The sequence below is a fragment of the Gadus morhua genome, chromosome 14, assembly GCF_902167405.1.
Source record: "Gadus morhua chromosome 14, gadMor3.0, whole genome shotgun sequence".
NCBI classification, from domain to species: Eukaryota; Metazoa; Chordata; class Actinopteri; order Gadiformes; family Gadidae; genus Gadus; species Gadus morhua.
Window position 1 is genome coordinate 10471151 of NC_044061.1, and position 19053 is coordinate 10490203.

At 42.7% G+C, this 19053-nt stretch overlaps 1 protein-coding gene and 1 long non-coding RNA gene across 4 annotated transcripts; one reads left to right on the forward strand and one right to left on the reverse strand.

Annotated features, from left to right (window-relative positions):
- Positions 1-137: 137 nt before the first annotated feature.
- znf395a (zinc finger protein 395a) lies at positions 138-10916 on the reverse strand. Of its 2 annotated transcripts, none has more exons than XM_030378092.1 (10): positions 10223-10916; positions 8355-8667; positions 7062-7309; positions 5355-5461; positions 4946-5148; positions 4471-4571; positions 4005-4356; positions 3579-3668; positions 2181-2305; positions 138-1955 (listed from the first exon to the last, which is right to left on the reverse strand). In XM_030378092.1, exons 2-10 carry the CDS (start codon positions 8541-8543, stop codon positions 1844-1846), a joined length of 1527 nt encoding a protein of 508 aa, XP_030233952.1. In that variant the 5' UTR covers positions 8544-8667; positions 10223-10916; the 3' UTR covers positions 138-1843. The 2 variants fall into 2 exon arrangements, with proteins under 2 accessions (XP_030233952.1, XP_030233951.1); XM_030378091.1 differs by having other exon boundaries at positions 5355-5479.
- A 3990-nt stretch (positions 10917-14906) lies between these two features.
- On the forward strand, positions 14907-17897 carry LOC115558662 (uncharacterized). 2 transcript variants are annotated; one of them, XR_003979364.1, is made up of 2 exons: positions 14907-15007; positions 16991-17897. It is a non-coding gene; the product is annotated as an uncharacterized LOC115558662 (long non-coding RNA). The 2 variants fall into 2 exon arrangements; XR_003979365.1 differs by having other exon boundaries at positions 14912-15007; positions 17014-17897.
- Positions 17898-19053: the final 1156 nt, after the last annotated feature.

Here is a 19053-nt window from a genome sequence, read left to right on the forward strand (position 1 = left end):
GGCCTTGTCTTGAGTCATATGTTGAATAAATAATTATATACAATAGTTTAACACCAGTTTCCTAAACTGGACAAAAGCAATTTGCTGTGTATAATCGTAACCTTGTGCATCTGTAGCATATTGAAAGAAAACGAGTGTCCATTTTTACAAAGTATTTAATAAACATTTCACATGGTTTATAAAAAAAGTGCCTCTAAGATTTATCACTTTTACTTACTTATGATCCATACAAAGAACGATATAAATAAAAACATTTATTTCTCTGGTCTCATTGGTTTTCCAGAAATGCTTTTTGAAATCTTGTCAACTTTTCAAAAGACAAACATTTTTTCCAAAATACATAAATTAAGGTCCATTTTAAAGGGTCAATACAAGTCTGGGTGATCAAACCATCATCCTGTCTTCACTAAAACATTGGTTAGCAATACAAGGTAATTGTGACCAATGAATTCCTGAAATTGACGTCCTTTAACTATTCTACCTAAAAGCATTTAGTGTGCCACTAAATGTAAATCAATGACAAGTGCTACAGTCCCACGCTAAATGATCGTCACCAGAATAGGTACATGGATGTGAGTTTGATCAACCAGACCGGTATTGTCCTTTAACAGTCATGTAGAAAGGCTTTAATGTCAAATAACACCGCTTTAGTCTGTCTCTTTAGTACTCCTTGTGTTGTCTGACTGAAGTGCTACATCTGTATGGACAGCAACAGCTCCTCTGAATGAATACTGCATTAGACGCCACGCTACAGTGATGTTCATAACGTGGCTTGGTTTTCAACTGGTTCTCCTACAACAAGGCATAACTAAGTGCAGACAAAAAAAAATCTGTCCATGAGGAACAGTTGTACGTTTGGGCACCCATATTGTTAATGTGTTGTTGCCAAGCATTAATACAAATAAAAAAAGTTGAATCTAATAAGAGTATTGTTTAACACTAGAGATTCCAAAAAAGTGATATTGAATCCTAACATGAATGAGCAAACGAAAGGTTTCAAGCAACTAAAAGTGCAGGTTAAATGAACGACTAACATAACAGGAGCTTATGCTATAGCTTCTCACATGAACTTATCTAGGGAAGTCCATGCTCCTATATCCCTCTCCCAAGAGATAAATGAGGCTTAAAGAAAAAGGTACATGCTATATTTACCGAAAAATTAAATGTAGACGACTTTTTCGTAAAGGAACAGCTTTACATAAAGACAATACATATTTCTTTGCAATTGCAAGAATAAAAAAAGCAAATGGGACAGGAAGGGGGTTGGAAGTTACATGATTGCTTTCATGTCAAAAGGGACAAAATGGAACTAAGCAAACCTAATACCAACAAATGAGAATTGTTGCTTACTAAATACATAGACTTTGGGGCCTTTATCAGGTAAAATAATGTCGTACTTTAGAGCAACACAGACTTAAAAAACGTTTGGATGATGCACTTTGGAATTAAACGCGCCCATTACAGATTGGAACGGGTTGTGCTTGAAATAGTGTGAATGTTGCTCTCCATAAGGGAGACCCTTGCTGATTCTCTCCAACAGGAGAGGCATTCGGACAGTGTGGGATGGTTTAATACTCAAACATTTAAGAAAGGTCAAATAGCTGCCCTGGTTAACACATCAAAAGCACCGGCGCAAACATCTTTAGATAAAGTACAGATGTAAAGTAAACAATAACACATCAGACATGAAGAGGAGTACAAAATGACATGACATGATTTCTCTTGTATATTAGAAAAGGAAACAAAGTCACCAGGAAAGGAGTACTGGAAGGAGGGAAGGAGGAGCCGACGTCTTAGGGAGGAGGCTGCCTCCTCGTCTTTCTTCTCAACATGGCGGTTTTATTTAGTCCATAAATCGCTGGCAGGCCTTCTTCCAGCGGCAGGCTGTGCACCACTGGTCCCTATGCTCGATGCCGTAAACTTTACGGCACTTTTTGGCCTCACCGCGCACCCGCCTAAGAGAGGGAGGGACGGGGTTAAAAATAACAGTCTTGCAACCTCCTTTATTCCAAATGTATTCAGATATTTCGTACTATCGTTGTCTCATCTCTTGTTTGGTTTGACACGCACACACTTTCACTTCATCTATAATGTGCCGTGCCAAGACCTATCCGCTGGACCAAACACATCTACACGTCGACATAACAACATGGCACATGATGTCCTCATTGAGCGCTGACCTGGTGGGCCAGTGGCAGCGGGGAGGGGATGCACTGGTGGAAGTGGTCCTGGCGGGGGCGCTGTGCTGCTGCTGCCACTGCTCTCCCACACTGACGGAGCGCACTCTGAACGGTTTCACTGCCCCCTGAAGAAGAGAGATGGCCTTTGGTTAGAATTGAGTCCATGCCCTACATTCACACTCACCTCACCAGGTCAGAGAACGTCCGATAAAGCAAGCCAGTGTGCCAAGTTTCATTTGATTTCATATTTTAAATGTTAAGGCTCCCATGGAGAATATTAACTACGGTAATATAATTTTTTTAAATTATTTCATGTTTATGTATGTATGTATGTATGTATGTATGTATGTATGTATGTATGTATGTATGTATGTATGTATGTATGTATGCATGCATGCATGCATGCATGCATGCATGCATGTATGTATGAATGCATGTATGTATGCTGCTTGCATGTATGTATGAATGCATGTATGTATGCTGCTTGCATGTATGTATGCATGTATGTATGTAATTACATGCATGAATCATGTTTGAGCACACACCTATACCAATGCACGAGAGTAAAGATTTCATTAACGCCTTTGTCTGATCTTGCTGCAGTGGCAGCTGCCCTGCCCACCTCTTTGTCCACGTGTTGTTTACCTCTCTAAAAAATACCCTGCAGTTACCGCTTGCCTCCAGCAGATGGCAGAGCTCAGAGTGAGCAGGGCAACACAGTTATGGAACATCTGATCAAATAGGCAGGGGGATTGGCTTGATAATATCCAGGACATCCCATCTCAGCGGCTACAAATCAGCCTGCTTTCAACAACCAAACACTGTTTCCTTGGTGGACAACACCAGGCCAACAACCCCTCTGTGAGAGAGGATATCTTTGCACGGTCAACCACTGTTTTTACATGCTTGCTGCAGTGAATGTAAGTTGTGGCCGAATGATTTCGAAAATAACGATGGGATGAACAAAAAAGCTGCTTTGTTCATGGGTGTGTGTGTATTACCAAATATTTGGACACGTTTTTGAGGTCAAATGTAATGCCATTGTATTTTGTAGTTGGAGGCACAGCTCGACCCTAGGCGATTCAGGGACACTCGTCTATATTAGCAGGTGCACTACGAGTTTACCCTTACTACTGCATGCTGAAGCCTGTCAATTGGCCAGCACAACCACAGTATTATAAAAAGGTGCAATACATATGTATCGCTTGTTTTGGTTTCAGCTTCTCGGCTCAACAGCTCTGGGTTGGATATTCTGGCGGCTTTGACAGCTTGTTATTTTTGACAGCTTTTTATGGTCCCCATTTCTCCAACAAGACCTGCCAGCCTGCGTGTCTCTTCGCCAGGGGCTCCTTTCTGGGGTCAGGACGCACCCCCTGGGGGACAAAGGAGCAGGCTTACCTGTTTGCTCTGCAGGCTACTGGCGTTGGTCCAACAATGGGAGGCTGAGCTGCATGACGCCGGAGTCACCTCGAGGGGAGGGGGAGGGGCCTAAGGAAACCCATCAAAACACACCCATAAATCGCTGCATGCCTTGTTTGTGGAAGGCAGGGGAGGAGGGGTGGCTGTTTTCCTTTATCACATGATGGCATGCGCTTATAGTCTCAAATCCACACACGATCATCATGCGTTTCATTGAGCTTTTATTTGTTTTTGGTTTTTTTTATCTCTGGTATCCCACCATTATACACGGAAATCATTTCTAGATAGCCTTGTGATGCAAGCGCCGATATCTTGAGAAAACCTTGATAATGTATTGAATAGTTCCAACATTTAACTGGAAAAAGATAATTAGACCATGGCTCAGAAGAAGGCGGTCCGGCCTACCTGATAGGAGTGTTCTGACTGGACTTGCCAGGGGCTTCTGCCAGACCCGGACGGGGCCGACTTGCTCAGAAGACTGGCCTGTTGGCACTCGTCCCCCGGCTCGCCGGCGGACAGGGCCCCGTCTCCCAGGGGAGGGGGGCAAGGATGGGGGGAGGCCAGGGAAGGGGGGTGAGGATGGGGGGAGGCCGGGGGAGGGGAGGAGGGCGCCGGCCAGGGCACTGGAGACACGGGGCTGAGGCTGAGGCTGAGGTGGGACGGCGTCGGGGGGTGGCCTGGTGGCTCCTTCTGGTGGATCTCTGTGTAGTAGAAGTCCTCCTCGCTGCGGGAGCAACGCTCGTGCTCCCCGCCAGACCTGAGCAGCAGCAGACGCGACCGCGTTAGATAAGAGGGTCTGAGAGCGGCGACGCGACACATGGTCGTGCACAGATCCGACCGGATTTGAATTGTGAGTGGGGGAGTGTCTCACCCGAGGTGCAGCGTGCGCACATGCCGCTTGATGCCCACCACAGACGTGAGGATCTTCCCACAGGTGGGCCACAGACACCTGTAGGCCACCTTCATGGAGTTCTGTTGGACAACAGTGAGGGTAGGGATGTAAGAAATCAGAACAATTACGTTTGAATACACGGCCCAACGTAATTTGAACTGCATCATCATGAAGTGTGCACTATGCTGCCAAACATTTCACCTTCCCCTTTGATGTTGACGTCTATATTGGGCGCTCATTGATGCAAAATGTGTGGGGTCTACAGTGCCAGCAATGACTGTGAATCAGCCACGGTTATGTGATATAACCTATAATACTTTTGTCATCGTTTATGATTTGCTTGGCGGGAAGTTATTTGCTAGAGTACATGCTTGCAGCCCTAGAGAGGAGATAATCAATATAAAAATAGAGTCCATGATAGGCTTGCGCTTCGATTTCTCTCTCGTCTCCGTACCTTGCGTTTCCTCGGTGCCGGCTCCTCAAATAGAACCTGCTCCAGCTCCATGTCCAATCCCTCGTCAGAGGGTGTGGCTAGGACACTATCAGCCTCTATGATTGGTGGGGAGGGGGCAGGGCTTCCGTTGCTATGGCCAACGCTCCAGTAGCCGCTGCTGCCACTGTCCGAGAGTTCCCCGCCAGCACACTCCATGCCGAGAGCTGATTTTCATGCAACACAAATCCATCCAACCACACACACACACACACACACACACAAACACACACAGAAAAACAGACACTAAGACCATATGCATTTTCTACAATTATCATAATACTCATGGATTGCTACTAAACTTACAAATGTGACTGTTGACACACTCCTTATATTATGGCTACTGCTATAACTACTACGACCCTGAGCTTACCTGCTGGTGTGTCCGTTTGTTTGGGGCTGTGAAGCAGAGGACTGAAGGACAGGCTTGTAAGGACCATGGCTGCCATCATCTCATCCATATCCACCTCCTCTGCAGTTCTATGGTTGGAGGAAAGACTGCAAAACTGTTAGCATTCAGTCGGTAACCAAAGAGAGAGAAACAGAAAGCTATGCTGTTGTTTGTTGTGGCAGGCTGGATGGTAAGAACACATCGGCTTGGCACAACCACTGGTCATTTTAGAAGCATCGATGCTGACCGTTAAAATAGACACAAGGGATATGAATGACTCAAATTGTTCAGTCAAATAATCAGCTGCTGGTATGAAAGTATAATCGAATATTCGATGCGGGGTGACATTCACAAATCCATGGCTCATCGGCCAAAAATCCCTTCAACACACCCTGCTCCATGTTGAATAAAAACATTTTGCACACTACTGATTTGAGTTTCCCTGCATTAAGTCACTAGCACTTTAAGAGGAATATAGTTTCTGTCTCTGATTAGCAGTTATGGCTAAGTACACACATTCTTTACCAAAGTACAGATAGTAAGATAGTAGTGTAAAAAAAAATCACTCTGGTAAAAGTTAGTACTGATTCAACTTCTTTACTGTGAATGTACAGGCTCTGAAATGTACTCAAAGTAAAAAGTAGCCCTCTCACATTTCTACCTGAAGTTTCTGGCCCAAGCTAACTGAACCTCACATCAAATTAATATCACCCGAAGACTGTTAAACCATTTTCCCTTTCCCTTTACATTAACTTCACACCTATGTGCAAATCGGTTTTCAATGTCAGCAGCAGAACTGAAAACGAGAACGAATGTCTAATTAAGCCTAAAAAATTCCCTCGTCTCAACAGGACTGTTCCATCCATCCTCACTTGCTACGCTACTGGATCTCCCGTCCAACGCCATTTAAACTACAGTAAGACGCCCGTTCTGAAAATGCAAGGAGAAGAAACTACAGATATTTGTGTTGAAATGTAAGGATTCAAAGTAAAAAAGTTGTCAGGAAATAAATACTTAAGTAAAGTATAGATACCTGAAAACTGAACTAATGAGTATTTATACTTTTAATACTGCCCACCTCTGCTGATTATAACTGTCAATCTATCGCGGGTTGTTTACCTTTGAGTTGCTGTTTCTGTTCTGTCTACCATTCAAGCAGAGAACTAAACTATCTGACATGGTTACACTGGGTTACACAGGGATATAGATAAGTGTTATGGCTTATGTGTTTACATGTTAAACACGCAATGGCTAATGTGTGTAATTACTGTTTATTCATATATATGTTGTATCCGTTTTCCCTGAGAACCACCAAATTGTACTCTAGTAAACGTTGTTAAACCAGAGCTACCCTCTGTGGTTCTCTGACTGGAGTCACGCACCCATAGCGTTCGCCAGCTCTATTCTGCACATTCGCAGAGGCCCTAGATCTCTATTTACTTGTCAAAAGTTCCACCTGTGCCCAGGTGGAACTTTTGCGGGACTTTGATATTAGTTAGCCTTTACCAACAGAATAGGCCAGCACAAACTAACTACGTAACCTCAACACAATGCGCTGTTGAATGACGTCAGACTCTCTCCCTGTTCCGCACTCATTAGCGTAATGTTGGTGCCGTTTGATTGGGTTGCAAGTTCCACTCCAAATCATGACCCTGCGGTTATCTCAGGTGCGCCAGCGGCTTCTCTCACCTCCTGGGGACATCGATGCATAAGGAGGCTGTGCGGGCTCCGTCCCCGGGATGGGCGGGGCCGGGGCAGGCGGAGGTGGAGGGGGACGGAGACGGGAAGAGGTGGGCAGAGGGCGAGGTCCACACGTCCTCCGTCTTCCTCAGGATGTGCCGGGCCTGGTCGGGCAGGAACACGGACACCTGGTTGTCCATGTGGTTGTGCTGCTCCACCACGCCGGGGCACTCGCGACTGCCACAGTGCACATACACCTGGGATGGAGAAGGGGGGGGGAGGGGGTAAGCTGGCAGCATGCTATCGTTTTATTTCAGCTGGCCGAGGCTAAAGTCCTTCTCAGTTTCATGATCAATGAAGTTTCGGTTTGGGTGCTGACTGTTCCAGTATGGCAGTGGCAGGAAATCCCCATAAAGTTCACTATGGCAAATATATGTACACCATAGCATATATAAACTATAGGATATAGAGAGATATAGATGTATAGATACTGTTCAATGTCATACAGTCCCAATCTTAGCGAGTTTTCGGTTGCTCGTTTTGTAGGAGCTTTTTTGTTTTTGGCACCATGGACAAAAAAGTCCTCGATAGATTCTACAAAATTATAATTATCATCACATTGGAGCTGTATTGTATGCATTCTACGTACGTCACACCCAAAAAGCGGCACTGTAAAAAAAAAAAAAAAAAAAAAAAGATACCAGACTTTTAAACTGATATTAAATGTGTGTTTTCAATACACCACCACACATCAGCACCGTGCTGCTATAAGCCAAATGGGGAGTCCCAGGGGAGTTACCCAGACGCGAGGTTTGTTGGGTAACAAACCTCTTTTGAGTTTCTCCACAACGTCATGATTGTGCAGCGGCCAATGCTTTAGTTTTATCATTTCAATATATCCAGCTCCAAAAGGTTTCCTCTTACAATATTTTTGTGATGGTTTAAGATGGTAACGTATGGGTTATGCAGCGCCATGTTTACGTACTGCTTTGCACCCCTAAAAAAGACGAGACACCATGTTTCATTTGAAATTTTTTTGCATTGCTGTCATCTGCAGCGATGTCAACTTTTACTAAGTTACAAAGTCTTGGAGGTGAAGCACGTGCCGAAAAATAAGTTTGGCGAGGCTTGTGTTTGTGTGTTTCCTCCTCAATCAGGTTCTTTGGTTCTACCAACTATGCTAAACTTTTTTTGTAGTATGCTGACTGCTTTAGTCTACATGAAGCTAAAAGAATAGCTGTGCAGTGTGGACATGTATAGTATATATACAGACAGACAGACTGACTGACAAGACAGTCTCACCTTTTGTCCGGGGTGCAGCTTTATCTTCCCCAAGGCTGTGGCTGGTACCGGCCGTGTTGTCATAGTGACCGGGCTAACGCCTCCTCCTCCTCCTCCTCGCTCCTGGTGGTCACCTCCCTCCGATGGACAGGTGCTGCTCACTAGCGCCCCTTGTGGTGAGCGCTTCCCCAAGCGGATCTTGGGCAGCATAGCTGTCTATCTGGCCAGGAAGTCGGTCTTGTTTGTTTGTTGGGTCGGTTGGTTCGTGCTGTTGATGAAACAGCGCCCTGCTAAAGATTCTAATTATCACACGGCAGATGGAGCCACAATGTTTCTGGAAGAAAGAAGGGGAACACACTGGTCAGGTTGGCGACTCATTGATGGCTTTTGAATGACACTCTTTTTTTCCACACCCTTGCATCATGTATTTCTTGTTGACATGAACCAAAACAGTACTCTGGGTATGGTTGCGTGCACCGAGTAGTCTTTTCCCTAAATGAAGGGTGAAATTCAAGCCACACGGACAGTGTTGGGACTCTGGTTCTACGGAAAACAAAACAATAATTTACAGTTAGGCCCAAGGGGGTCGGGATCTGGTGGGCTGAGTGCCCCTATCCTGTTACCCATTAGGAGCATAGAGACTTGATGGGGTGGGATTAGATGGGGGGGGGGCAGAGAAAGAGGGAGAGGGGAGACAAAGGTCGAGCGAGAGACATTAAAGTGAAAGGGAGGGAGAGCGAAATGGTAACAGTGAGGGCTTGGGTTCCCCTGCGACCCCTCCCCCATTTACACACACCCCCTTTGAAAGTTCCAGTAGGGAGTGAGTAACACAGCTGGTACGCATGGCAACAAACTCCATTTTCACACATTAGTTCTAAAGACAGTATATGACACACTTTCTTCCGCTATATTACATTTACAACATCATCGTTTTCCACTTTTATCTTAATTGATTATCTCGCTTCATGCAGCCTCCCAACTATTTGCCATGTGAAAAAGAAAATCCGAGATAAATTATGATAATTTATTTTATTTTTTTACTGTATTCCATAACGCGATATTATAAATCGGCCAATAAACCCATGAACAACGTATTACATTTGTTGAGAATACTGAAGACGGTGTTGTGACGGACCAGCAACTGCAATGGGTAACTTGGCTTGTCCTTTGGATAAACAACTCCAGTGGGCGGGTTTACCCCCTAGCGGCCAACTCTGAAATACCGCATGCCAGTACTGAAGGCTACTGTCCATTGTGTTTCTCTTTACAACAAAGTGAGAGGCCACAAAGAAATGTCACATAATCGGCATGCATGACACAAAATCAAGTCACAAGCAGCCGACATGTATTGAACAGTAAATTGACGATATGTGTGTTGCATGATCTTGAAGTATATATTTTTCTATAAAGTTGACTAAATATTGTTGTTTGAACAAATGCACATGCAGAAAATATAGATCTGTAGATCTAAACCTGCAAACGTACACATCAAACTGAGCAATATCTGAAATATTGTTAAAAAACATAACTCATATAATAGGCTAATAGCTTACCTGAATAGATACATTATTTGATACCAATTATTTTGCGAGGCTACATCATTAGTTGACTGTTAGTAGGCTGTAAAGTCTGTCATACAATAATGTGGTCACAGGGCCTCTCAAAATATTTTGGCTTGAGAGGACAACGCATGGTCGTTCCTTTTCTTGAGTAACGTTAGCGTTAAAATACCCTAAGCTAGTAAATATGGCGTTTCAAAAGGTCGACTCTCTCCTTCGCTCGAATACATATCGCAGTGTTCCGCCAGCTTTTCGACGATATAAACCAGAAGAAGGATAGAATTATACAGAAAAACAACCCAAAAGTTCCAATGCATTTCGTGCACTCACCTCTGTCAATGCGTGCACACACCCCCTTCAAGACTCGCTGTGACCGGCTGCAACTTGAAATGCTGCTTGGTTTCTGCGCCCGGAGATGTTGGCAGAAAGGAGGAAATAAAACCCGGAGCAGATTTCCACGGCGGAACTGAACGACTTGCTATCTTATCATAAAGTAAAGGCTTTCTACACGATAACTCGCGAGCAACAGTGACGACGAAAATTGACGGATTGAGATGTCAATAACAGAACTAATATTATTATTAGTCGTTCTCTTATTCTTGCAATGTTCTTCGGTTCGGTGAACAGCATTGTGAGCTTCTCCTGTCCGCGTTTTCAAGTATGTCTCTCCTCAACGGTTTGCAGTACTTGTAGTAAACAAGTGACCATGTGGGAAGGATATCAGCGCTCATTGGTTGGTTCCAGGCTTCCAGCACACACACCCCTAAAATATAACTTGTTTACAGAGTTGAGGTTGCAGAAAGCCCACAATAACCATGCTGCAAGTTAAAATAAATTGGCATCGCTGGCCATGATGAAGTTGTTTTTTCGTAATGTGAATGATAATAACACAATACAAATGCACGGATAGTATAAGGTCGTCGTAAACGCCGTTTCTGTACGACCCAACCTTGCACCTTATTGTCTATAGTACACACATCTTGCGTTCCGATTCCACAACATACTCCCAGGGGGAAAAAAGGCGTATATCTTCTGGGACAGACTCACGACTACTCACTACCAGTCAAATAACGCCCCTTTTCACACACGGTTCTCCCGTGCAGTACGTGCAAAAACGAAAGAGCTACCCTTCCCGGGAAGTACCAATACTCGTAAGCACATTTAAACAGCATGTGGCTACCGGTTGGGAAGTGCTTTATGTCTAACAAAATGGAAGGTCGAGATGTTTCAAATACAGCTGGAACCACGTGTCCCGGGCAGCTAGGCTGTATACTGTTTTACTTCACTCATTCCACTTCACAAAAACTTACTTTGACAAAAGTGTAAAGAATCAGTCCACTAGACCTAAATCTCTTGAGTCGACATGAGATTAGGCCTTTATGTCCATTATGGCGAGACAGATCATCAATTTACCTTTATTAGGCACATCGATTATATATATTTTTGTGGTATTCTGTCTAGTTTGTGTTAACACAATTATGATACCACATAAATACAACTTTTTAATGATTGATTAAAAGATCACTAAGTCATTAAAAATCATTTTTGAATAATTAGAATCTAGCCACGATGGTCAATGGGTTAGCAGGTAGGTCCACATGCATGTCTGTATCGCTTCTGAGACCTGCCGTTTATCAGTGGGTATCTTCATGACTTTCTGAGGTCATAACTTGATACTCCAACAGTTATCCTTTCCGCTTGCTCAGCTAGCCTATATGCATTTGGGCAATAATTAATAAGCCTGATTCTCTCCCATTGCTGAATTAATGGACCACAAAAGAGCCCTTGTCTGTCTCCTCTCCATCACAAAACATTGGTAAATCCCATCCCCATAACGCTCTGCTCTCGATTGGTTCTCAAGGGCATGTCATAACCAGCATCATGAATAAGAGTAGTCTGTAGCCTAATGTAAATTGGGTCGAAAGGTATTTTTTTTATCAATAATTATAAATCTTCTGATCATGACATTTTGTTTTGAGATGTACAATGAGACATGACATTATAATTGTCCATTGTCTGCTCCATCTTATCTTTTATGTATTTTGGTATAGGCAAAATGTAATGTATTTAGTTAGATCGGAGGAAATGGGGCAGACACCACCACCTGCTGGTATGCAGTTATTTCCTCTGAAGCATCCTCTGAACGTAGGTAGGCTACTAGTTGGCCGTTTGCTGTAGTCAAGAGGTGTGTTCCTGTTCAACTCTTCGGCCACACAGGCGACGCAACAATCGGCCTTTGTCAAGGCAAGTTCTTTTAAGTCGGGTTGGTGTGTCAATGACTTTAAGCACAATATTTCGGTTGTCTGACGGTCAGCAAAGATGTCGTTCTGACTGTTGCGTCAGGGTTTATTGAAACGTGCGTTTCTGCACGCCTTCCTGCGTTGAGTCACCCTCTGTGGCCTTTAGCCAATGCTTGGCACGTAGGCTACCACAACTGCGCACCCACATTCTACTCACAAGCAAGTGACAACTGATTTCAACATCTGATGAACTCATCCAATGAACGTCTGAAAGTTTTAAATCGTCTCAACCACAAAGCGGAGGTCAGAGTTAATACACTCGTATCGTATTTTCTGGATTTTTAAACCTCTTCCTCTCAGAGTTTGAGATTGAAACAAATGGTTGAAACTAAACCGGTTTGTTGGTAGCAAGGTTTTTTTTTTGTTACATAGATCAACATGATAATGTATCAATTAAAGGGCCATTCAATCTTGTTTGGAGTGGCCGATGGATTTATTGTTTGTAACATCAATTGTAGGTAGTTTATAATTTAAGTAATAAATTATCAATATACCTGGCTGGAACAATATTTCAAATGGAACGTAGTGTGATGTACAGTAAATGCCCCATATCACAGTTACAAATGATAACATTTATTTCACAATGTAGGTCAAGTTAGTTTTGAATAACCAAGTACACAAATATTCCTGTTTGCAGCTTGGCAGAGGAGCACATAAAAAATATAGCCTTTGGGACTTTTATCATTCCGATAAAACGACCCATGGTCCTATTTAGATGTAACAAGATGTTTGTTTTAACTAGGATGTAGACATGGTAACAGTTATAACTATAACTTGAACTTTCAAAACCTTGTAGTTGTTTGGATTCATACATTTCCCCATAGATCTTCCTGCTCGAGAACAGAAACACCAGAGGAAGCTCTTTCCCTTATGTCCAACCTGTCTTTGAATCAAAGGTGCATCGCCTCCTACTGCAGGGCTGGTTGTAATACAACAGAGTGTTCTGGAAGGAGTCGCCCTTCCCAGCCTCAGGGGCCCAGCAGTGCAGGCTTGCCGGGCTGCTCCGCCCTCTGCCTCTGGGGGTTAGTCAGGTGTTGAAAACGGGGACAGGGCCCCGGATGTTTCCTTACTGTTCATCCCCTGACTTGTACTCCGTAACTTGGCTAGCAGCTGACCAGCTGGTGTGTTCAGGTCTCCAACCTGATGGTCACCCCCCTCTGAAAGGAAAATAACATGCGATAACTTTATTAATACCGTAACGGGAATTCATGTGTTTATTCAAGTTGTATATTACCTATTATGAGCAGATTGAACTACTTTCTACTTACTATATTACAGCTGCATTTTGTTTTCTATGCACACACACACCTTATCTCCTCCTTCATCTGCCTTACACAATCACTCAACAGATCACTGAAAGACAGCAGTGGGCCCTATGACCTCGGAGGATGTCGAGTGGTTAGGGTGTTTGACTCCCAGACGAAAGAGACGAAAAAGATTCATCCACAGCCTAACCTGAAGCCGTTCTTGAGCAAGATATCTTACCGCTACTTTCTCCTCAATTGCATTAATTTGAATTCATCGTCTAACCTGAGTTCACTGTCTAACCCCTACCTGCTCCTTAATGACATGACTCCAAATTCACTGTCTTACCCCCACCTTCACCTTAATGACATACATCTGACTGAGTTCACTGTCTAACCCCTACCTTCACGTCATGACATGTATCGGAATTAAATTTCTAACCCCTACCTTCTCCTTCTTGACATGTATCTGAATTCCCTGTCTTAGAACTAACTGCAAAATATAAATATTGTCTGAACAAGTCTAAACCCTGCGGGACTTTCGGAGAGGAAGAGGAGCCGAGAAACAGACAGAGGAGGGGCGGTTTGACCTGGTTGTTTTTGGGGGACCAGGTGACATCTCCACGGTGTGTAGCTGGGTACACTCTCATCCTCAGAGCTCTGCACAGGCAGGGTGTTCTCTGCAACACACACAACAGAGTACCTCAACACACTTTGCTGTGTGTGTGTGTGTGTGTGTGTGTGTGTGTGTGTGTGTGTGTGTGTGTGTGTGTGTGTGTGTGTGTGTGTGTGTGTGTGTGTGTGTGTGTGTGTGTGTGTGTGTGTGTGTGTGTGTGTGTGTGTGGAAGAGGGTGGTTGCTGTCAGTATTTTGTTAGTCTCAGTAGAGTTCTCCATGGTTTCTCGGTTGGTGTCCTGTGTTCGACTTTTGTGCTTATGGCTGTGCATCTGTTTTGGATGTCTCTAGTGCTGTCTTTCGTTGTTTAGCTTTATTTGTGTCCATGGCATTCTTGTCTGTCTGGCTTGGTGTACATATGTGTCAGTCTTGGCATGTGTCTACCTCTTTTGTGTGGCCATGTCATTCTGTCCCTCTGTACATTTCTCACCATACTCATCAATTTTTATGTCGTTGAACAGTGGGTTTTCTTTGGCTGACGTGGTGGAATCCTCAAGCTTTGCCTGCCAAATGAGACAGTGTATACATTATGAAACACACTCACTAACAAAACTCAAACACAACCCCATGCAGCCACCCTGCTGTTCGGACAATTCGGTCACGTTGCGCCCTTAATCCTCACTCTCTCTCTACACAGTTTGCTGTTACCCTTCTCCATCTAACCGTTGAGCTTGATCAACTCGATACATTTGGTCAGCTTTATTCAGTATATTCAATCCTTCCCTCTCTCTGCCCCACCACCCCCCCTGGTGTTCTCTCTTCCCTCCCCTTCACTCTGTCTCACCACTTTGGTCAACTCAGACGGTGTGTCCTCCACCACTGGCTCGGTCATGTCGAAGGTACGTCTGTGTGACAAACATGGAGACAAAGACAAATCGGCTCCACTCTGTCTTGTTGGTAAGTGGGAATAGGGTTGTTTGTTATGCAGCCTCATTCTTTAGTGTTGCTTGACCACATGATGAAAAGGATTTTTAAGAGTCACGTTCACGTTCGTACTACCGATATGGACTATGCAGTAGTTATGGCAAAGGGATTGTGGTATCTAGGGGCAATTTTTATCCCTAATACGGACAAGTATCTTTCAGATGTAAATGCAAACCTGTGCAAACACTTATCTTGTCTTTAATTTGAATTTCAATTGACCTAAATACAACACAATAGGAGAACATTAAACATCCCTCCTGCTCTGTGTTCATGGCTAACCCTAACACTTTGTGTATCGTTGTATTCTTGTTAGTATTGAGGGATCCTCTCACACGCTCACTCTTTCACTCATATGCTCACACATGCACAAGCATCCACACATGTACAGGCACAAAGTCACACACACTATGCAATATGCACATCATGGAAATCAACAATATGTATATACAGTATGATGACCAGAGAACCCCTGGTTGCCCTTAGTGTCTTATAATAGGACAATTTGATTGAGTTCCTCGTAATTAAAGTTTAAAGAAATATGTCCTCAGGATTATCACATTATTTGATATAAAGTAGACGGTATTCACAAGGACCAAATTAATATAAAGAATAGGATAAGAGGGGTTGCTCCATATCGCTATGAAATGGAGACCTCATCTGGTGAGTAGTCGTTACTGCATCCAAGCCTCATCCGTACTTGCCCTACAGCACAATGTGATTCATTGAACACTATCGACCACATGTTTAAATGTGGTCGATAGTGTTTAAATGTGGTCGATAGGGTTTAAATGTGGTCGATAGGGTTTAAATGTGGTCGATAGGGTTTACATGCTTAAATGTGGTCGATAGGGTTTACATGTTTTAATGTGGTCGATAGTGTTTAAATGTGGTCGATAGTGTTTGAATGTGGTCTATAGTGTTTGAATGTGGTCGATAGTGTTTAAATGTGGTCGATAGTGTTTAAATGTGGTCGATAGTGTTTGAATGTGGTCGATAGTGTTTAAATGTGGTCGATAGTGTTTGAATGTGGTCGATAGTGTTTAAATGTGGTCGATAGTGTTTTTAAATGTGGTCAATAGTGTTTGAATATGGTCGATAGTGTTTAAATGTGGTCGATAGGGTTTAAATGTGGTCGATAGGGTTTAAATGTGGTCGATAGGGTTTACATGTGGGCCATAGTAGTGTTAAATGTTCTTTTCCCTCTCTCTCCACCTCATCCCTCACTCTCCACCTCAAGCTGGTGTGTGGTGAGCGTTCTGGCGCCGATTGGCTGCCGTGCATCACCCAAATGGGTGCTACATACTGGTGGTGGTTAGTGAGGTCCCCCCCCCCCCCCCCCCCCCCTTCACTGTAGGCGTCTTTGAGTGTCTAGAAAAGCGCTAAATAAATTCAATGAATTATTAATTATTATTATAGAAGGGCTGGCTTGGCGAGACTAGTTTACGCAACAAGATATAACACCACAACCACCCTTTGCAGTTTGCAATTCGTTTGACGATGCAGGGCTAGTTATTCACAGGCAGCCAAGCAAAATATAAAAAGCTGTGTACCTAGTGATGGATAATTGTGTTGGCTTGGCACTCAACCGTCAATTGTTTCTTCTATGTTTTGAAAACATGGTCCATTTGACTACCTTCCAAAGGCAGTCAAATGTATATCCATGAAGATTACTTAAACTTACACTGTGTAACGTTTTAACTGCAGCTCTTTACTCCATTGCAAAATATATGAGTCAAACTATTGATAGATTTCTAAAGAAACCTTTATAGTTTCTCAATAAATCGACACTATATTGGCTTCATAATTGTAGTTATAACTACACCTCAAGCCGTTGTTGGCTGCTAATGGGAAAACAAACATACATATTCTTCAAATAGCCAAGGTTATTATAATTACCAACTTTCAATCAAACATAACAGACTGACTTTACTTTTACTTTTCTGATTCTGACGGAAGTCTGCCCCACTGACCTTGCACAGCTGCTGCACAGTGAGGTGACGAAAATGGAGATGATGAGGAGGAGGAGCAGGGAGAAGACACCCATGTCTGGAGAAACAGTGGCTGTGGAGAGCATCCAGGAACCCAGGAATTCTCTGCCTACGGGGGCCATATTGACTGAGACTGAGAGGGGGGGAGGGGGATTTAACACAGATATCATCAGATCTATATATAATATAACTATAGGCAATATAGTCACACTCTTTGGTCCCATCAAATGATTTAACACTTCAGTACGAGAGGAAGAAGTCATTTTAGATTTTCTTTAAATTATTTTATGTATCACTAACAACTACTTTATTTCACAAATTGGTTCATGTTTCCAGCAAAAAATTGTGCTACCAGTATGTCTGCCTCAAGCTAAGAAAAGCAAGCAGCAACATTGTGTATTCAAACTACGCTTACGTGAGACCTATTTTCCCTTACAAATGATATGTAAACTTGGATGCTCACTGCAGACGCAGGCCTGTTTTACAGGAACTGGAAAGCAGGACAAACTGCTTTTTATTTTATTTTATTTATTATCTGAAACTAGAGGTCTGGTCATTGTTTTTGCAATATTTTATACATATTTTTGTGATTTTGTTGTTTTGGCCACGTGAGAATGTTCTTGGCGTGTCAATTAATCACATTTCAGTGGAGTTGAAAAGAATGGAAGGCTAAATGATTGACAGCGAAGAAAGGAAGGAGTTTACTAAAGGAAAGAGTCAGACATGATAGGAATTACTAACAACCAAAGTTAGCGTAACCATTATCAACTTTACAAAACTGGCCCAAATAGGATCAATCCTAACGGTTGTCTGTAATGGGCTATTCTTTACAAATTGTGTGGTTTGGTTAAGAATAAATCACTCTTGAAGTTACACATACAGAGCGACGCGTTGTTTAGTCATCTTCTCTTATTTTAATGCGAAGTTTGTGTAGTGGGATGTTATGTTAATTACCTTATTATGCATTTCACATTTGGGAGTATTGTTAGAATGGCGCAAATATAAATAATAGACCAACTCTACATATTTCATGGTGAAGTAGAAAGTGATGGAATAAAGCCCTTAATTTATGGACAAATTAACATGTAACTGCATACAACTTAGCACATACAAATCAACAACTTAGAGAAAGTTTGCATGAGTTATATAATTTAATTTGGAGAAATGTCAGGCCTTTCCAACTTCTGTGTGATAAAACTCTGATTTCTTAAAAAAGGTAAGCATTAAATATGAAGAATTTTTTTTAATTATGTGTGTGTGTATATATATATATATATATATATATATATATACATATATATACCAAATGATGTGTTCTTGTTGAATAGGAACTTTACTTCCATGACACTCACTGGCACCGTATATACAACAAGGGTTTCGCGTTGACCCACCACACCATAACATTCTGGACACTTTACATCATGAAGACATTCAACCATGCTGTGCATATCCTATGTGCACCCATGAAGCCCAACCAACATTTGGGGTGACTGAGGATAAGACCACAGGGCATAATCATTTGAGGGCTTCACACTGAGTATGAAGGAAGTGAACAAAAGTTTCTGCTCTGTGCCTCAGGCTTTCGCTTTCTATTGCTGTCTTGTGTGGAGAACAAGCTAACGTGACTGTGGTAGTGGACTGGGGAGCTCCAGGCTGACTCAAGGCCTGGCTGTAGGCCAAGGTATGAAAAAATAAATTGTGTTATTATTTTTTCTTACAGTACTCTGAAATGGAGATTCAATGAAAGATTAAGAGTTATCTGTTAAAATAACTAGTTATTAGTTATCAGGTAGTGGTAGTTCAGTTGTTCAAATTCAACACACAAGCATTATTAATGTAAAAATCTGTATTATTAAATCTTTTTTATTCTCTTTAGTCAATAGAAGAGAAGGTGGTTAAGAAATGCACTGAGCATGAAACTGAACAGCTTGTACTGTAAAAAAAAAAAAGAGTGCTTCAGTGCAAAAAGAGAACAGGTTTCCTCCCAAACAGCCTTGAATACACACAGTGAAGAGCAAACATCAAACCATC